The 20,022-nt window shown below is 35.8% G+C and overlaps 2 protein-coding genes across 2 annotated transcripts; one reads left to right on the top strand and one right to left on the bottom strand.

Annotated features, from left to right (window-relative positions):
* Positions 1-6,959: 6,959 nt before the first annotated feature.
* Positions 6,960-8,051, top strand: LOC113079204 (ADM2-like). Its single transcript, XM_026251421.1, has one exon. It carries the CDS (start codon positions 7,081-7,083, stop codon positions 7,537-7,539), a length of 459 nt encoding a protein of 152 aa, XP_026107206.1. The 5' UTR covers positions 6,960-7,080; the 3' UTR covers positions 7,540-8,051.
* Positions 8,052-10,075: 2,024 nt separating this feature from the next.
* LOC113079199 (lipase maturation factor 2) lies at positions 10,076-19,851 on the bottom strand. The gene is made up of 15 exons (XM_026251414.1): positions 19,626-19,851; positions 18,484-18,737; positions 17,429-17,457; positions 17,021-17,211; positions 15,701-15,879; positions 15,465-15,603; positions 14,991-15,125; positions 14,816-14,921; positions 14,644-14,740; positions 13,803-13,985; positions 13,429-13,597; positions 13,191-13,302; positions 12,297-12,405; positions 10,903-11,303; positions 10,076-10,783 (listed from the first exon to the last, which is right to left on the bottom strand). Exons 1-15 carry the CDS (start codon positions 19,717-19,719, stop codon positions 10,774-10,776), a joined length of 2,208 nt encoding a protein of 735 aa, XP_026107199.1. The 5' UTR covers positions 19,720-19,851; the 3' UTR covers positions 10,076-10,773.
* Positions 19,852-20,022: the final 171 nt, after the last annotated feature.

Below are 20,022 nucleotides of genomic sequence, written 5' to 3'. Positions count from 1 at the left end.
ATGCTACAGAAGCAGATTTCAAACACTCCTGGAACATGCTGTACTTTTCATATAGCTTGATATATAGTTTGATATAGCTTACTATTCTTACTAAACAGTATGAGAAGTATTATAGTATGATAGTATGCATATCCAAATTCAGTGTCAAAGCACTGAGTGAACATACATGTGTTGCTCCAGCAGGGGGAAGCAAAGGGAAAATGTCATTGAAAAAGACTTTCACCATCCAACACAGCACCAACACACTTGTGCCCTAACATCTGCTGAACACTAGAGTTATGGAGATTTAAAACACACTTTCACACATATTTAATCAAAAGACTCGACTCCAAAGGGCTGTTAGCACTACATTGTGAAACCTTGTGAAGCAGTGTTTGGATAAGAAGTTTGAAATAAAGACCTTGACCATTGAAACATCAGTGCAGAGATGTGATTGGTTGATTCATCTTTCAGGGCACCTGCTGATGGGCTGAGATTGGAGGAATGAACAGGGTGAGAGGGACTGTAGTACAGTAAAGTACAGTAGCGGTCCTCAATAGACTGTTGTGTCTTTCCATTAAAGCACTGGAGTCAGCCTCTCAGTGATTCTGAAAGAGAGCAAAAAGAGAGAAGTCTATATTGTGTTCAGGTGTTGGATCAGAGGTAATTTACAACAAAATAGGACCCTTAAACTCTTAAAAATGGCAATCTACGTCAGGAGTGCAGTATTTGTAACCTGTAACCAAAATAAAGGACTGTCTAAATACATTTGAACACCATGTGATTTTATTTTCTAGCAAAAAACATGCATAAAAAAATTTAATTATATTAAATTATACACTAAATTAACATGGTTCCAAATTCAGTATAAATATGAATAAATATAGCTATTTTGGAAGCAACTGCTAGTTTGTTATTATCGATAAACTATTTTTGGGGGTGGGGAGTATATAACTTTAGTAACAGGGCTGAATGGTTGAGCTTGATGAATGCACTCAACAATGCAATATAATATTTTTGGGGGGTAAAAAAAAAATCTGAAAATGAATGGAGATTGTTTACTTTTTTATTATTGCATGCAATGAAGTAGAAATTATTGTAAAATAAATGGGTGTCAATTTGTATTTTTTCTAGATATTATTAATCTAACATCAAATATTGAAAAACAAAACATCTATGTTTAAAAAAAACATTCTCCATATGAATATCTCTCATCTGAATTGAATCTGAAACAATACACCATTTGAATTCTACACTACAATTTTAATAGGATTATAGTAATATTTTTCTGAGTTTCATATTATAATAATGAAGAGAAGAGAGACACTTGGACAGACACACAACACAATACACAAGCAGGCAGCTCTGTCTGAGAAAACTGAGGCAAGAATGCAAGTGTATCCTGTTGCTGTCTGACCCATGACGCAAAACACACACACACACACACACACACTCCAGCTCAGGAGGTGTCTGCAGAAACCAAACCAGTTCAAGGGCTAATGCTAATTATTTATATTGCATGAAAATGAGAGTTACATATCAGTCCTGAAAATCATTATCAATCATAAGAGTAACATTACCAATACACAACAGAATTCCAACATTTTGCGAAATGCATCTATTTAGTAAATTAAACTAGTAAAATAACTTTTTTCAAATAATGAGGCACCCAAGTCACCCATCATTTATGAGACTGCGATACAATAAACATCCTAAACTTAAAAAAAAAAAAAAAAAAAAGACAACCAGAAGCCTCTGAACAAACTTGGCCTTTATGCTGCTAAGGTATAAAAACACAACCATGCAAAACGACAATCGAAAAGCCTTGTTTAGTGCTATTATACGGTTTGCTTTGCTTAAAAAAAAATCACACTGAGGTCAAAGTCTAACTGTAAAATGAGCTTAAACAAGATTCACAAGAGAGACACCAAAACACACAAGCAGCAGTGACTGTTTAAAATCCTCTTTAAAAGGGCACAGGACACAGTGAGCTCTATAAAACTGAACACACACTTCTGTTATCGTCTCTGACCTTTAAATTAAGCCACAATGTCACACCTGACAGCGCAATTATATTTTTATATCATGACACATACTCAAAAAGGCTTGGCATAAGCTGAACACTTGAAACAATATTTCCCTCGAGAACCAGCGTTCATACAAGAGTCTCATACTCATATAAAGATCCAGCAGGAATAAATGATCTATCTATCAAATAATTAAATAATATACATTTTATTCATATTTGACCACAACATTATCTATCTATCTAGCCATCAAATAATTTAAATGTTTTACCACAACATTCTATGTACCCATCTATTGAATAATTAAAAAATATAAACTGTATTAATATTTTCTTTCTTTCTACCTATCGATTTAAAAAAATTATAACAACATTATAGTTAATTTTAGTTAATCAAGCGCCTGTGGAGTCTCAGAAGTCTATATTGGGATATGAAATAATTAATTGCTGTAAGGAGGATACATAATAGCTACTGAATCATAATAACTGTAGTTCAGCTAAGTGCAGCACGTGGAGTGTCGGTTCTCCCGGGTCTCCTCCCTCTCGGTATTTAAGCATCTGCTCCATCCTTGAGAGCCTGCAGTTTTCTGCGATTTCAGTCTTACACACGCGTGATTACATGAAGTGAGCGGGAAACATCGGTATCCTCTCCATATCAGTGTGTCTTTTAAAGTAAGGGGTGAATAAGTTCAACCTCATTCTCTGGGACTGTTGGGGAGAACCAGCTGCTGGCATGAAACCTCTGCTGCTCGTGTGTGTGTTTCTTCTGCCTCTGCAAACACTCGCGCTGCCGCTGCGCAACAGGTGAGAGACGCGCGCGCCACACATCTGACGTGTGGATGCTGCTGTATATATACATTATACAAACACTGTGTTCGATGATCTCAAACTAAGGCTAAGGTTTATGTAAAGCTTGTATGCAACTAAATCTAGTAACAAAATATCGTAATTGTTAAAATTAGTCAATGCATTACCTAAAATTAACTTATGAGAAATATTTACATAATTTATTAATTTTTGTTATTGTTCATGATAGTTCACAGTGCATTAATTTAACAGATGCAGCTTTCACTAATGCATTTTTTAAATGAACTGTTGAAATTGACACTTAGGAATAATAAATGTTATGATTCATTGTTAGTTCAGGGTTAATAAATGCAGATAAATAAAGCCTTACTGTAAAGTGTGTTACCATTACTCTTATGTAAAAAGCAGACATGACATAGATTGCTAAGCTAAAGTTTAAGTATGTTCATGGCAAGTCATTTTAACATTCATAATCTATTGTCAGCATTGACCATATTTGTAAGCAATACATATTTTAAATATCTTCTACAATATAGTGAATTAAATTTTCATTTTGTCAATTCAGAAGTTAAAAAACAAAACAATTGTAACTATAACATGCAGTGTTAGAATTAATTGAGGTAAATCGGGACAATTGTTTCTAATGGGATGACTGGTAAATTGCTATCCTAAATTAACCCTATTATTGTAATAAATACAATTTTCTTATGAATAAATATCAGTAAAGTAAATATTAATATAGTAACTAGTTGCAAAGGAAGGTAAATAATACTATGCAAGGAATAAGTACAAGTGAACATTGAATACTAGTGTATTCAACTGAAATAAGTAGTCTATTAGTATCCAAAGAATGGTTACTAGTGAAACTGAAGAAGATACTAGACACTATCAGCTTATTTTACTAGTATAATTGAGGATTATTAATGCTATTAAATAAACATACATGGAAAATTATTATACGGAATATATGTTAAAATGGCTTGCCACATAGGTGTGTGTGTGTGTGTGTGTGTGTGTGACCTGTAGCTCTGCATGAGATAGTGTGTGTCACTTGACTGTCTGCATTTGGCACAAGGAGCGCAAAAGAGACGTGCCACCTGTAACGTAGTTTCTCAGATTTCCCCATCGTGACCACTTACTCACGATATGGATCAAGCTATTTCTAACTCTGACGTGCAGGATGCAACATAGAATCACGCCTTCAACACAATCCACATACCTCCAAAAGTTTTGATTAAATTGCATTACTCTTAAATTGCATTGAATATAAACTATTCAGTTAAGTGGCATTCATTTTATACATAATTATATCTACAAAATGCAGTTTTTAAATGGTAAAACAGTAGATATAATATTAGATATGCTGAAAAACATACAAGTATTTGTACTAGCTACTGGTTCACTAAAGCAGTCACTTATAGCAAGTAGTTGCTAAAATGTTTATATTCTGAAAAAGCACTACTGTGTTTGTTATCAGATGTGTGACATCATTTTATTGCTATCACTCAGTGTGTCCATACCTTCTGAGGGTTACTTCACCTGTTGGTTTGAGTTTTGTCACCTCAGTGGCTCCCCCTCCTGATGGGTCGAGGCAGTTTTTCTTATTAACAATAAGTCTGTGGCCTTCAAAAGTGAAACAAGGTTACAGGATAAATTTGAACACGCAGTGAGTGCCTAATGTGAGAAAAGGTCAAACAGATGGTGTGAGGTAACAAGCAGCAAGTGATTTAGGACTTTAATGTTCAACTGGAAATTAAATCCTCTTTTGCGTACACACTCGTGTAAGGGCACAATGAATTTACGTAAGGTGGATTTAAGCAGTTTTTCCCCCCAAATTAGCCCCTTGAGCACTCTCAGTGAGTGGATTGCAACATCATTCTTAACAGTTTGTGCGACTAAGATGGATATTTGTGCATGCTAACATCTCTCTCTCAGGCCCAATGCAGGGCACTAATGTTGGATCTCTCTTTCTCTCTCTCAAACTGAAACTTACAGACTTCCTCATTGACTAGTCGTCAGAATAAAAAATCAAAATACATCTCCTCTTCTTACTCTACAATCCAAGAGACTCTTCACCTTGTATGCTGTCTTCCATATTCACAGACACTTGGGCGTGTGTGTGTAATCTAGAATCAGAGACTGAAGTGTATGAATGGAGCAGTGAAACCGTAGGACTTTAGCTTGGGGAAGAGGCTTAGTAGGGCTTATGCTGGGACGGGGTGATGGAGAAACTGTGCTTGGCTGCTGCTCTCCGGCCTGATTTCAATTCAGTATACACTTATGATGCACAGGGACTTTTCTTATCTAATCATACATATGACTACAACAAAGGGTGTCAAACTAATTAAGATAAGAAGCCGGATTTCATCACGATAGTGTAAGTGAAAGCAATTACAGTACAAAGTGCATGTAACAGGAAGAAGCTGAAACCCAAAGGCAAGAGTTCACTGATAAAAGAACTCCTGAATTTGAATCAAATTTGAACTGTGTCATCAAAAAGGAAAAGGGGCTGAATTGGATTTTTACGTTTATATTTAAAAAAGTAGAAACGTTCAACATTAAAAATGTAAACATTTCAATGTTTAACTAGAAAGGAAAGTTTGTCAATATAGAGTTTGAATGCTGGCTTGACAAAGACTTGTTTGAAAGTTTAGGAAAATAAGTTTTAGTTTGTGGGTTTATAGACAGAACAATGAACAGAATTATAGAATATCCAAACAATCAATAGAACAACAGACCGAACAGCTGACAGAACGACAGATCAGTAGATAGATAGAACACACCAAATCGATTCAGGCAGACAGGCAGACTAAAACATTGTTGAAGCTCTTAATGACGTAGATGTGTTGTTCAGGAAAGGTTTGACTGATGGTGACCTTCACAAGAGGGAAAGCAGTGTGTGTTTTGTTGTTAAGCAGTGTGTGTAGCCCATGTTAAATGAGGAATGTGTTTTGGAAACTCCAATGATTCCAGGCTTGTTCAGTCTTTCCTGCTCTGGCCCACATTTAATGATATGAAGGAGCAAGTGCAGCACACACACACACACACACACACAGTCAGACCTGTACTGACCCTGAGCCCCGGCGGTCCCACATCTCCGGTTCTGCCAACAGACTCACCACATAATGCCAGCTATTCACTGCACAATACATCTGGCACCTAAAACATGTCTAGTATCAATGGTTGTGCTATATTTTCCAACAGGTTTGCTATCACAGACGTCAAACTGAGTACTAAACAAAGGTTTGCGTGGGTTCCGGTTGACTTAATTAATGCAATCATTTAACCAATTTGAGTAATAGAAGTGTGTTATAGAAAAGGAAAAGAAAAAGGAAAAGATACAGTGTGTGTGTGTGTTATGGTACTGCATCCAGACTAATCCTGTTCAGAAACATTCTGATTCAGATTAGGTTTAAATTTAAAGTACTAACTTATACCCCACATTAATGCATACCGTAAACACATACACTGACACACGGTCTGTAACACCTACACTCGGACACATACATGCATGCATACATACAGATACTCTGATATCATGATTAGAATTTACAAATATATAAATATATCTGCATAAAAAATTATAGTGGGATATAATATTTAAATATCAAAAACATCATATACATATTATTATTATTATTATTTTTCCAAATGCTGTCCAAACAGCTTACCATTCATGAAAACTGTAATACAACTTTTTTTCCTAAAAAGAAAAAACAATTTAAACTCAGAAATGTCAAATAATCGTAAATAATTACAAAGAAACAAGAAAAACCTATCAAACTAAATGTGAAATTAAAAAAAAAAAAGAAAAAAGACGGGAATAATATTTTTTCCTGTAAACATTTTCAATATTTTACTACATTTATCATTTTGGACAATCAATTTTTACAGTGTAGTGACACAGCAATTACAAACTTTACCTTAAATAACTCTTTTACAAATACAATAACTAAATTAATAGCAAATATAGTGCCAAACACCACATAACATAACCCTCTAAAACAGTCAGAGACCTCAGCCTAACAATTTTATATCCCTTATTTTTCTTAATCAATATTTTAACAATGCTCAGAATGCCTCCTGAGGAGCCAGACTGAAGAAGGAGTGTGTTGTAGAGTGAGGGAATATTAATGCATGCCACAAATAGCTCAGACTACAGCCAGAGAAACGCTTGATTAATAACAGGCTCCACCTAAATTGGTCTTAATGCTGCAGAGCCTCTACTTTAATACTTAACCTAAGTCAGCTTCTATGTGGAAGTCTGAATGATGTTTTTAAACAGACCTGGTCAATGCATGCATGTGCTCCACTGGAGGTCAGCCAGATTATTTCTCTTTCCCTCACCAGATCGAGTTTTCCCCAGCAATCCCGGAAAGCTTTCAGAAACAAAGGGTGATATCTTCATGGAAACCATCACCATTCCTTCAATAGCTTCGAGTGTCGGGGCAAGGGAGCGCCGTGCGGTCTGGAGGGCCCTCCTGCATAAAGGACCCCCGTTGAAACAGACCAACACAGCAGCCAATCAAAACAGGGAACCTTTCCGGGAATATCGGCATGACCTCAGAGGATCACGCAGTCATCCACAGGGTCAGCGGATGCGTGTGGGATGCGTCCTCGGCACATGCCAGGTACAAAACCTCAGCCACCGTCTCTACCAGCTGAACGGCCCACACGGACGGCAAGATGCACCAATCAATCCCAGAAGTCCACATAGTTATGGATAAGACTATGACCGCACAGCAAAAACCTATCCAGAAATGAGACAACAGAAGACCACCGACACCAGCGGGGAACAAACTCAACAAATGGTGTAATCAATTGACAGGTGTGCTGTCATGAGAAATCATATTCTCTTGATCGCTTGAAATAAGAGTTCAAAGTGCTTACTGTAACGTCCCCTAAACAAGCATCTGTTAAAGCAACTCCTTACGAACGTCTGCAACTCTGACGTCATCTAACATTAACACACAGTATGATCGCCAAGATTAACATGCAAGCTTCTATTTCAGTGTTCAGAAACTTAGCCTGGCCTGGTTTTTGCAAGAAATTGATTAGTATTTACATTTCGATTTTCACCGCAATGTCTGAACTGTCTGAGAGCTGCTTCTTCAGCCTGGACAGTTGAACTCAGGTCAGTTCAGACAATGCGGTGAAAATCAGAGATAAAGAAAACCATATACTGTTCAGTTTCTTGCACAGACCGATCATTTTGTGTCTTTACACATCAATGAATCGTCACGGGCCGCAGGGTTTCATTTGGTTTTGTTTGTGTATGTTTTTATGACCCTCAAAAAACATGATTCCCATCCACTCTGCAACGGTTTGAGTTAAAAATCTCTGTTTGTGTTCTACTGAAGAAACAAAGTCACCTACATCTTGGATGCCCTGGGGGTAAGCAGATAAACATCACATTTTCATTTTTTGTGAACTATCCCTTTAATGGTAACTGTTTTTAAACATGTTTCCGGAACTGTCCTCCCATCAGCCATTGGCTGGAAAAACCTCAAACTCACAGCACTGGCTGAACCAGTGTCAACTTGTTATGCCGCTCAAACCAACAGAGTTATGTTACAAGCCTCAGACCCACGCTGTTTACACGCTTCAGGGAAATAGAAGTCTTACTTACAGCTGTCTCTGCATTTTACACTAGGATTGGAGACAGCATTTTCACTTCGAATAATTACACACAGCCACTTTGTGTGTCCACATACCTTTTGGGATCACTGTATATTCCCATTTAAACTTTAAAAATGTTTCTTTTAATCGATTTCCTTCTTTAATGCCATTGACTTGAATGGAAGAGATGTTATTTAATTCTAAGTTAACAAAAGCTTGTGTAAATATTGTAAAGGAAGTATTTAATGACTGTTTGTAGTTCTGTGTCAGACTGTCAGTGCTGTGTATTTTAATATGATTTAGCGGTTTCAATAAACAAAACAAATGCAAGTGGTTATTGTTTTTGTTTGTTAGGGTCATGTGGGCAGCTGTAACAGAATGCAGACACATACATGCGCAGATCATTACCACTGTGTGACATGACTGATAATATTATCAATAGCCCACCATGACACTTATACTAGAGTACTCAGACACTGAAAAAAAAAAATAATAATAATACAAATGTATATATCTTAACTCTGGAGAAAAACAGCAAAAAGAATAAGATAAAATACACCATTTTTTATAAACAGTTACACTACTGTTTCAAATGGTTGAGGTTGGTAAGATTTTTTAATGTCTGTAAAGTTAGTCTCTTTTGCAAACAAAGGCTGCATTTATTTGTTAATAAATACAGTAAAAACCTTAATATTATCAACATTAAAATTGTTTTCTATTGTAATATATATTTAAAAAATGTAATATATTCCTGTGATGCAAAGCTGAATTTTCTCCAGGGTCACATGATCTTTCAGAAATCAATGTTGAAAACGGTTGTGCTTCTTAATATTTTTGTGGAAACCATAATACGGTACTTTTTTCAGGATTTTTTGATGAATAGAAAGTAACAAAAACAGCTTTTATTTGAGGTAGCAATCTGTTATAACATTATAAATGTATTAACTGGCACTTTTGATCAAACACTTGCTGAATAAAAGCTTTGATTAATAAGTAATGGGTATTTTTGCCTACTGGTACTGTGCTAATAATTAGTTTTCAAGCATAGCCTACTATTATTTTGACATATAGTGGCATGCTTCCTGAATATCTGCACATGCATTATAGTGTTTTTATGCTTTAGTACTAGTAATAGTCAAAAAAACTTAAATATGTTATGATTCATTGGATTAGTTTTTGTCGTGGCACCAATCTCAAACATCTAGATCTTCGTCGAACAACACAATCTCAGCTCAACCATGAGGATGCTGAACCTGGTCAGTATCTGACATTCACCTCAGTGACACCTCAAATAATGTCTAGTTTTTGCTCTGTGCTCAATAAAAATAGGTGAAACTAGAAAGCATCCATGAAACTTTGGCACTTTGGAATTTTTTTCAGATAAAACACAAGAAAATAAAAGTTAAATAAAATGATAAAGGTGAACAATGTGTAAAAAAAAAAAAGAAAAAAGTTGAATTTAAACTGTGGGAATCTTTCCTACAATGTAAAATAAAAATAAATATTAATTATTACCATCCAAAACTTTATCTCATATATTATTATTGTATTAGAATCTTATGTCTTTGTATGTATTTTTAAGATAAAAATGAATTTTACTTTAAATTGTTTAAAATTAAAACTTCTTTGGAAATAACAGCGCTCATGTCACAGTTTTATTTTTCTACGTTTATTACAAATGTTACAAAACATTAAAGCTGAGTGTTGTGTTTTTGCACATCTTCACTCATATGAACACACCAGACAAGCAATACTACATCACAGTGGCCAAATATGTTATTACAATACACAAATATCACAGACCATAACCAGTTACAGTCTGATAAACAGTTTCATGTGGACAGTCGAAGTGAAAGACCATTTAAAAATGTAATTTTCTACGATCTAGATTTCTCTGATGCTCTTGGTTTACTGTAAGGCACAGCACACACTGGGCTTCATTCATAAAACACAAGCCAAACAAATGATTGTTTGTCTAAACTGTTCATAAAATCACAAAACAAGTGTCATTTTTGGAATTCTGTTTCATTCAAAGTGTAATTTATGTAAGGATGATTTTAAAAACATCAATTTCCCTCTTCTGTTTAATAAGGTCCAGTATGTGTATTTAAATGTACAGTTTCTTACAGTTATCTTCAGGTCTCTTGGTGGAAGACATTCAGCTTTTCTGTAATATATTATGTAGGGTGCAAGCAGTTAGTGCATACTGGGAAAAACAATAGCCTACCTTATTTTGCACAAAAAAAAAAAGTCAATAGGACAAAAGTTTTGCAGTGTGGTCCTACAATCGGTTTTAGTTGAACATCCAGGACACCAATGGCTCACTACACTGCCTACATCTCTCAAAACTGCCTGTGAAAACAGAGAAGAGTCAACTTGGTGTAAGTGCTGATGTTTTAGGGTAGATGTCATTACCCTGAGCTGGTATTATAGTCCAGAGTTTCATTTAAAGCCATTTAGAAAAACCTCACTTCCTTTTCCTTAGGCGGTCCACGTCCGTTTCCTCTGTGTTCACTTCCTCTTCGATTTCTCCTTCCTGTTCTTCCTCACTTGTTGCATCTTCTTCCTGCTCTTTTCCATCTTCCTCTGCATCATCCTTCACATCCTCCTCCTCAAGTTTCTTCACATCCTCTTCCGCCACATCGGAGCGCGTCCATCCTGAAGGCTGTTTATCTGCGTGTTTGTTCTGGAGTGATTCGCGCTGGTGATGATGTGCACGTGATCTCAGAGAGTTGAGGAGACACACGGTCGCTGCCGAGCTGAAGAGAGTCCAGAGCAGAAGAGGAGTCGGTATCTCACGCGCATGCTGACCAACAAGACGCAATAACTGCGGCAGCCAAGCAGTCGAGCTGCGCCTCGGAGGAGCTTTATCCTGAAGGACACAAACAGAGAGATCTAAATGACTTTTAAAACTAATCTTCATTAATCAAGACATGACTTTGTGAGGGAGAAGGAGTGAGCAAAGCCATATCTAGAGACCAAAAAACTAGAAATATTTGAGGGTCAACTCTTTTGACTTAATCCAATAGGCCAGAAACATCATAGCAATGGATAGTAATAACATTTAAAAAAAAAAAAAACTTTAACTTGCATATTCATACAATTCATAAAAAAAAAAAACTTTAACTTGTATATTAATGTATTCATTCATTATCTTAAGTATTCATAGAAGGCTGCACAATGAAAAAAAAAATTAAATACTAATTGTTTTGTGATTTTTTTCTGTAATGTTTATATTATTATTAGTAGAAGTATACTACTATAATAATAATAATAATAATAATAATAATAATAATAATTGTATTAAAAACTATTTATAGTCAGTGAATTATAAGCACAAGATTATAGTTTTTTTTCATAATTTTGGTTGTTTTTTCCTCCCACATTGTCCAGCCCTATATTCATATATAGACTGAAGATACAATTAGTTTTACATTAAATTGTCAGGTACTCAGCTATAACACTCACAGAATAGTAAATATCTGTAAATACCAACACTTATACCGGTGCATGTTTTTTTAAAAATATTACAAAGCATTAAAGTGGCATGTTTTTTGTGCAAATAATATCTTAACCACAGTTTCATTGTGTTTTTCCTCTTCATTTAATCATCTCTCCATAAATAATACAAACACACATTGTCTCTTTATCTCAGCTATTAAATGTCTGTATTTATCTATGCTGGTGCATGTTCAAGTAAAATGATAAAAAAATACTGTTTGTTGAATCAAAATACCCTGCAGATAGACTTAAGGTCTGTTTGTTCTCCTCTGAGGTTATCGACATTTAAAATGTGTCCCAATTTTTAAATACCCAAGTCCCAAATAATTACATGTTCACTTTGGACAGCAGACTTGTTTCTTACCTTTAAACCATGTTGAACCAGCATCTGCTCAAGGTAAGAGTCGCCGAGGTGCACCATGGGATAGAACTCTTCCACGTACACCCGTCTCCACCATCTCTGAGGATATGACCTAAACACAACCAATATGACATATTCACAAAGACAGAAAATGCAACCAATGAGGTTAAAAAAAAAAAAAAAATTAACTGAAAAAAAAAATATATATATATATATATATATATATATATATATAGAATTGCAGTGCTAAAATAACTATAACTAAACAAATTAAACTAATAAATAAAATTAAATGTTAACTAAAAAATGCTAAAAAACAAATATTTTATATATATATATAAAATATATATATATAGTAAATTTAAAAGTATAAGTAATTTTAAGTTGATTAATTAAAAACTAATACAAATTTATAAATATAAGTCACACCTGAGTATAAGTCACATCAGTCCAAAAATACGTCATGGTGAGGAAAAAAACATAAGTCGCACTGGACTATAAATCGCATTTATTTAGAACCAAGAACCAAGAGAAAACATTACCGTTTACAGCCGCGAGAGGGAGCGCTATGCTGCTCAGTGGTAGACTACAGGAGCACTGAGCAGTATATAGCGCCCTCTCGCGGCTAGAGACGGTAATGTTTTCTCGGTTCATTTTTCTCAGTTCATGTCAAATTAATTTTGATAAATAAGTCACACCTGACTATAAGTCGCAGGACCAGCCAAACTATGAAAAAAAAGTGTGACTTATAGTCCAAAAAAAATACGGTAAATAAACATAATTTTAACTAAAATTAAAACAGAAAAAAATTTAATAAAGAATATATAAATATAAATCAAAATCTTAAAATAAAAAATAGAATAAAAGTAAAGGAAAGGAAAACTGGTGCACACTTACCCGTCCTCTTTGGGCTCACTAAACCAGTATTTGTAGCGGTGAGCTCGGAGGTAAGCAGGAGGCTGTTTGCTGAACGGATACTGAGACTCATCTGTCTGAATAAGTCTGATCACTGCACAACACACACATGGAATATTTCCACAGTATAGTATAGTACATAACATTGCATCTTGTTCAGACTGATGCACTTGATGCATTTAAATCTCATGCATGCACAAGCAAACACACGTGGTCTCACCGTCTCGCTTGCCCTGCAGGAGTCTGTGTAGGAGGCTGCTGAACCAGGGGCTCTGTGTGTGCGGCCCAAGAGCAGCAAACCACATCTGCCAGTCCAGCCTGGGCTGGTGCGGAGCCACCACAGGGGGCGCTGCACTCATGTTCCCCGGCTTATACATGAACTCGATCTCCTGCATACAGTATAAAAACAACAGTTACTGAACACAATCATATATATAAGATATTTACATGTACTGATTTCAGTTACTAGCCAGTATTTCACTTTTTTTTTTTTTTACCTTTTTTTAATATGTTTCATATTGTACATATCTCCTTTACATAAAATGCAATGCTGTAAATCAGACACTAAGCACTTCTACAAATACTTAAACTCACCGTCCATGTGTTGCGATCCATACTGCCTTCAATGACCACTTCTGGACGGCCTCCAACCCCGGTCATTCTCCGGAATAATCCATACGAGTTGACCAGCTGGTAACGGTCGGTCACCTCAAACGCTGTCCGGATCCCAGGCCAGAGGTTACTGTGTGCATCGTACTCAATGTAGGTGTGGGGAACCTGCACACACACTTCATTATTAGAGCCATCATTTCTACATAACTAAAAGAGACAGTTTACAAAAATAAAGAAAGAATTCTGTGTGCACTATGCTTGAAGTGCACAGTGTATATAAAGGTTTAAGGTTTGAACATGTGGAAACTTGAATGAGATTTTGACAGAAAAATGTGGAAGGCAAGATTTTCTGATGCTAATGGCAATTACAAAACTCCATGTGAAGTCCTGTTTATGATGGATGGATGCACTTTATTTAGCTTCAAAATCTCAAATCACTGCTATTATAAAGCTTGGAAGAGCAAGGACTTTTTTTTAATATATAACGATTGTATTCGTATGAAAGAAGAAAGTCATATACACCTAGGATGGCTTGAGGGTGAGTAAATCATGGGGTAATATTCATTTTTGGGTGAACTATCCCTTTAAGAACACTCAAACAGGAAGTAGTGCTCCTGACATTTCATAAAACTAAAATAAACATTAAGAGAAAATTTTTTATATATAAAAAGCATGCTTATTTTATTACAATCCAAAATTCTATTTTTCATTTATGTTAGAAAAAAAAAGACCACTAAAAGAGAAAATAAAAAAATTTTTCAAATCAAAAAATTAAGAAATACTATAAATGTATAATAATGACAGAGACAGGAAGTTGGCTGACCAGACTGATGGCAAACATGGAGACTGTCGCCGCAGTCATAACCGCCCACTGGATCGTGTTCCAGAGACGCCACAACACTCCTCTCACACACGCACACCTGAAACACAAACATCTGTTCTATTAGAACATACGGAGCCAACCAATCAGATGGGAACTAACCCACAACACTCACTTAAACATGGCCGAAACGATCTCCCATGTGAGAGACAGCACGCCAATCCAGATACTGGGAACCGTGACCGTCTTCAGAAAGCCGTTGAACTCAAAATACGTGAATGCTGAGGAAACAAAAACAGATTAATGCACTGAACGACAGGTGAACGGAATAAGACAGTCAAAAGCTTCACCTGTTTTGGAGGAGACGCTCTTATTTTCCCAGTCCACCTGCAGGTCAAAGTATTTGACGCTCCAGTAGCCAAGCAGAGCGTATGAGCCGATCTCTAACATCACGGCCAACCAAGAGAACAGAGTCTGCAACAATGCTGGAAAACAACAATAAAAGAGAACCTGCTTTCACATCTCATCCTAGCAGGGCACAACATACATTTCCCTCATCATCTAGTACTTAAAACAGCACATAAAAAATACAAAAAAAAGAAGCAGTAGATTAGAATGATTTCTGGAGGATCATGTGACACTGAAGACTGGAGTAATGATGCTGGAAATTCAGCTTTGAATCACAGGAATAAATTGTATTTTAAAATATATTCAAATACCAAAACTGTTATTTTAAATTGTTTTAAATTGTGTTTTACTGTTATTTTGAACAAACGCATGCAGCCTTGGTGAGCAGAAGAGACTTCTTTAAAAAACATCCATACTGCTCTCAGTCTTCGGCGTGGATCTTCGGAGCCAGAAGTTCACATGTCGGTCATCCAGCAGCGACATGCACAGGGTGATGGTGAGAATATTAAAGAAGTTATAATTCCCAGACAGGATGATGAACACCTGTAGCAGAACCTGTAACACACCAAGGTGTCACATTAATGCACAAAGCTCAGGGCAGCTTCTCTGTTTCTGATCAAACACACACACACACACACAGACACTCGCTCACCTGCATGTAGAAGGCGACGAGTCTGTGTCTTCGTATGGGGCTGAAGAACATGAAGGGAACGGCGATCTCGATCACAAACGTTCCCACCACACTGAGCTTCTGGAACCACACCGGCAGCTGATGAGCAAACCAGGCCAGCGGGGTGGGGATACACTGCGTCTCATAGTGATAGGTCACAGCTGAAGAGACAAGAACAGAACGCTGTTTGACGCTGAACTGACATGAATATGACATGATGTGCATATTTTATTTCAGACATAATAAAAGCAATACATATGTCTAGTGGCAGCACTTTTATGTCATTTAATACAACAAAGTAAATTAAAGCTAATCATTAGTGTGGAATATTAGCATGCTGCTTTTTTGAAAAATACATGTATAAATAAACAACTCTCTCTCTCATATATATATATATATATATATATATATATATATATATATATATATATATATATATATATATATATATATATATATATATATATACACACACACACACAAAAAAATTTTTTAATAAAATTCACTTTGCATTCCAGAAGAGGCATCTGCTCCCTAAACATTATGCATTTAGACTTACAAATAAAAATCTTAAAAATAATAAACCATTTAATTGTTTATTAAAATGTAAATGAAATCTTAGGCAAAACGTTAAAATAAATAAATACATACAATATATTGTATTTATTTAAAAAAAAGGCAATTTGCTCTTACCTATTCAAACTAGTGACATTTTTTAATAAATGATCATGGAACAACACATTATTTTCAGTTAGTCTACCTACAAATAAAGACAAATAAATGATTTGCTTACAATCTAAAATAATATTTTTTTAATCCATGACATATCGATTTTCTGTATATTTATACTTCCATTATATTTTCATTTAGCTTTTATTATTATTTTTTTTAAGAAAAACATTTGAAAGAATGTAATAAATTATGGTCACATGATCTCACTACACTGCAAGTTTAATTTATGGAGATTTTTTTTGTTTTGTTTTGTTTTGTTTTTTTAAAGCAATTGTTCTGCAAGTATGCCTTCTTTAGTGGTTCATAAAAATATATATAAAATAAAATAAAGATTCTGTTTCCATTTCATTTGTCAACTTGAGAGCACTGCATTGTGGGACACTGTAACTCCCACTGTGCTTTAACAGGTCATTTGAGGATTTTGTGCATGCAGAATACATACTGTAAAAAAAAAAAGTATAAAAAAGTCCCCTGTTGTTTTAAGTGTAATAGGATATTCTGAACCTTTCAGCAGCAAATCAAGACAATTTTGGCACAAATATAATCTCCAAATCTGAGCTGATTCCTCACCGGTCAGGCCCCACCAGGTGGGACAGCGGCTGGTCAGTTTGACGACACCCGACGCAAACATCAGCCGAAACAACAGCCAGCGCACCAGCCAGAAAGTCACGTTATCATGGAGACGCACCTTTGAAGACCAGGGCATTTTCATGGGAGCGATGAGAATGGCCAAGAAGCCTGTCTCCAGCAAGAGGTTATCCCTGAGATCAAGATGTTTGACAGATCTGAAAGTCATTTCCAACTAACACAGACGTGAGACTACCGTAAATAACACTCTGAGTGTCTCTCGAGGTCAAGACTGTTAAACAAGGCAGTTATACAAAGCTATAGACCATTACATAACAAACTTCATTTGGGGAATAAGAACATTTGTGAATCAATAACACATCTGGTGGTGACAGAAGATCCAGTACTTACCACTGAAAGTATAAGAAGACCTGGCCCACCTATAGAAAGAAGAAGCACTGCATTTCAGTATCTTTTCCATTAACTTCTAATCTCACATTTTTCCCCCTTGATAAGTAGTATTCGTGATGAGTATCAATCAACAAGTACAGGTTTTTTTAGGTAAAGGTCAACAGCATGTTAGCTATATTGCAAATATAATATGACAATGAAGTTTAAAAACAGGCTAACCGTATTTTTCGGACTACAAGTCGCACCTGAGTATAAGTCGCATCAGTCCAAAAATACGTCATGATGAGTAAAAAAAACATAAGTCGCACTGGACCATAAGTTGCATTTATTTAGAACCAAGAACCAAGAGAATACATTACCGTCTACAGCCACGAGAGGGCGCTCTATGTCTTCAGTGTAGACTACAGGAGAACTGAGCAGCATAGAGCGCCCTCTGGTGGCTGTACACTAATGTTTTCTCTTGGATGTTTTCTCTTGGTTCATGTCAAATTAATTTTGATAAATAAGTCGCACCTGACTATAAGTCGCAGGACCAGCCAAACTATGAAAAAAAGTGTGACTTATAGTCTGGAAAATATGTTTATGTTTGTATATATATGTATGTATATTTTGTATTATACTGTATATGTTACTACAGTATATATTAGACACTATATTACCGGTACACAATGTTTTATTCATTAGTGATACAACATAAAAATATCTGCTGGAATTATATTTTTGATTATTTTTTTCTTTTGAGAATTTTACATTCAATATAGTTTAAAGATAGCAAATTAGAAAATTATTTATAATAAATTCACTTTAAATCTACTTACAAATATGAATTATGTAAATATGCGTTTAAAAATGTATGCAATTAGAAACTATGTATGTTAATATATATTGGCCAATATTTGGCCATTAGTTTGATTATTGGCATCAGCCAATGACCTGGTTTAAGGAGTTTTTTTAAAGCTTTTACATGCCATAAGCTACCTGTTCTGTATATATAACACAAGCCAGTGAAAACCACATATTGGTGTAGCACTCATGGCCTCTCACAGAGTCTGTACCTGGTAGAGGGACAGATAGAGTATCCAGAGCAGCAGGAAGACTCTGCAGTCTCTGAGCACCGGCAGAGCCAGAGTCATTAAACTGAGCAGAGCTCCGGTCAGACTCAGCAGCTCCATGCACTGCTGCGTGTCCAAGCCCAGACGAGGACCGAACCACAGCAGCGTGGGAGAATCCTTCAGCTGCTCCACGACACTCTTCCCAGACACCCGCAGCTGCCACCGCGCCGGAAGCACTCCCTCGTTCCCATACAGCCCTAAAGACAAAGAGAGAGAACTCACAAAACCCTTTCTGATTACTGACCTAAAAATTGGGCAGAATCTGAAAAGTGATTCATTTTATGTCATAGTGTCACTTTCAGTTTCAGATTTTGCAGAATCCTAAAACTTTATTTCCAGGTTTAAGGTCCCACATCGTTTGTGTGTTTATATGACTTTAGGACCCTGCATAGCACTTAATGAATACTATATTCATACACTATGAAATTGTATATATATATATATATATATATATATATATATATATATATATATATATATATATATATTATATATGTATGTATGAAGACATCAGATGCAAAAGCCTGTAAGTGCCATCTGAATTTTTCTCTTCAGCATTTTTATCAGGATCCTATGTTTAGGTTTAGTTATTTCACTTTGATGGCAATGAAAAGCATTTGCTTATAGCCATTAAAGTTAAATAACGGAACATAAATATAGGAGCCTGATAAAAATACTCTTTACATATAGATAGACAGACAGATAGATAGATAGATAGATAGATAGACAGACAGACAGACAGACAGACAGACAGACAGGTGTGTGTGTGTGTGTGTGTGTGTGTGTGTTTGTGTTATAAGTGCATTTCTTTCAGGATTCTTTGTTTATGTTCCATTTTTTTCTGATATATAAAATGCATTTGCTCTTTAGAGAAAGTAAGGCTTAAATATTCAGACGTTCCAGATTTTAATATAGCCTAGTTTCTTAGATTTTACAGTCTGGGTGTTTCTGAATAGGCGTCAACGTGCTCCTTCTAATCTGAGATCTTTTTTTTTTTTTTTGCAGACAGTTCTGCAAGATGTTTAATTTCACTGATGAACGTGCCGTTAGTTCAATACATGCAAGTTAAACAACTCTAAACTCACCTGGAATCTGTACGTAAAGAGACGCGAAGGCAAACATATAAACAGCAGACAGGCACCACAAGAACATGTGGCTCGGCAACCTTATTTCCCCCATTATTTGTACGATAAACTCCTAAAGGAAACAGATGGACTTGGAATCCTCAAGATGGAGATCAGGAAGGTTTGAATACACAGAACTGACTGAGTGAGCGACACGTCTGACGTGCTGGAACAGAGAGCGCGCGGTTTACCAATGGCGAAGATTTGGCTCATGAATATTAATTACGTCATACTCTGGGACGTGAGATTGATTGGTTGACTGGTGTAAGTTAGTATGCGGATGTTAGCGAACTGGCGAATTGATGATCCCTACTGGAGTGAACGTTTGACTTTTCATGAATATGTATTACGTCAGAGA

Source organism: Carassius auratus, unplaced genomic scaffold, assembly GCF_003368295.1.
Source record: "Carassius auratus strain Wakin unplaced genomic scaffold, ASM336829v1 scaf_tig00027323, whole genome shotgun sequence".
Classification (NCBI taxonomy): Eukaryota; Metazoa; Chordata; class Actinopteri; order Cypriniformes; family Cyprinidae; genus Carassius; species Carassius auratus.
This window is presented reverse-complemented; position numbering and strand designations above follow the sequence as displayed.

What these genes read in the sequence shown, in the direction of transcription:
- LOC113079204 (XM_026251421.1), top strand. Translation starts at nt 7,081, where the DNA reads ATGATGTTTTTAAACAGACCTGGTCAATGCATGCATGTGCTCCACTGG.
- LOC113079199 (XM_026251414.1), bottom strand. Translation starts at nt 19,719, where the DNA reads ATGGGGGAAATAAGGTTGCCGAGCCACATGTTCTTGTGGTGCCTGTCT. An exon ending in GTCTTCTTATACTTTCAGTG is followed by an intron (nt 17,212 to 17,428) that starts GTAAGTACTGGA and finishes TCTTGATCTCAG; the next exon opens with GGATAACCTCTTGCTGGAGA. An exon ending in AGTGAGCCCAAAGAGGACGG is followed by an intron (nt 12,406 to 13,190) that starts GTAAGTGTGCAC and finishes GGTTGTGTTTAG; the next exon opens with GTCATATCCTCAGAGATGGT.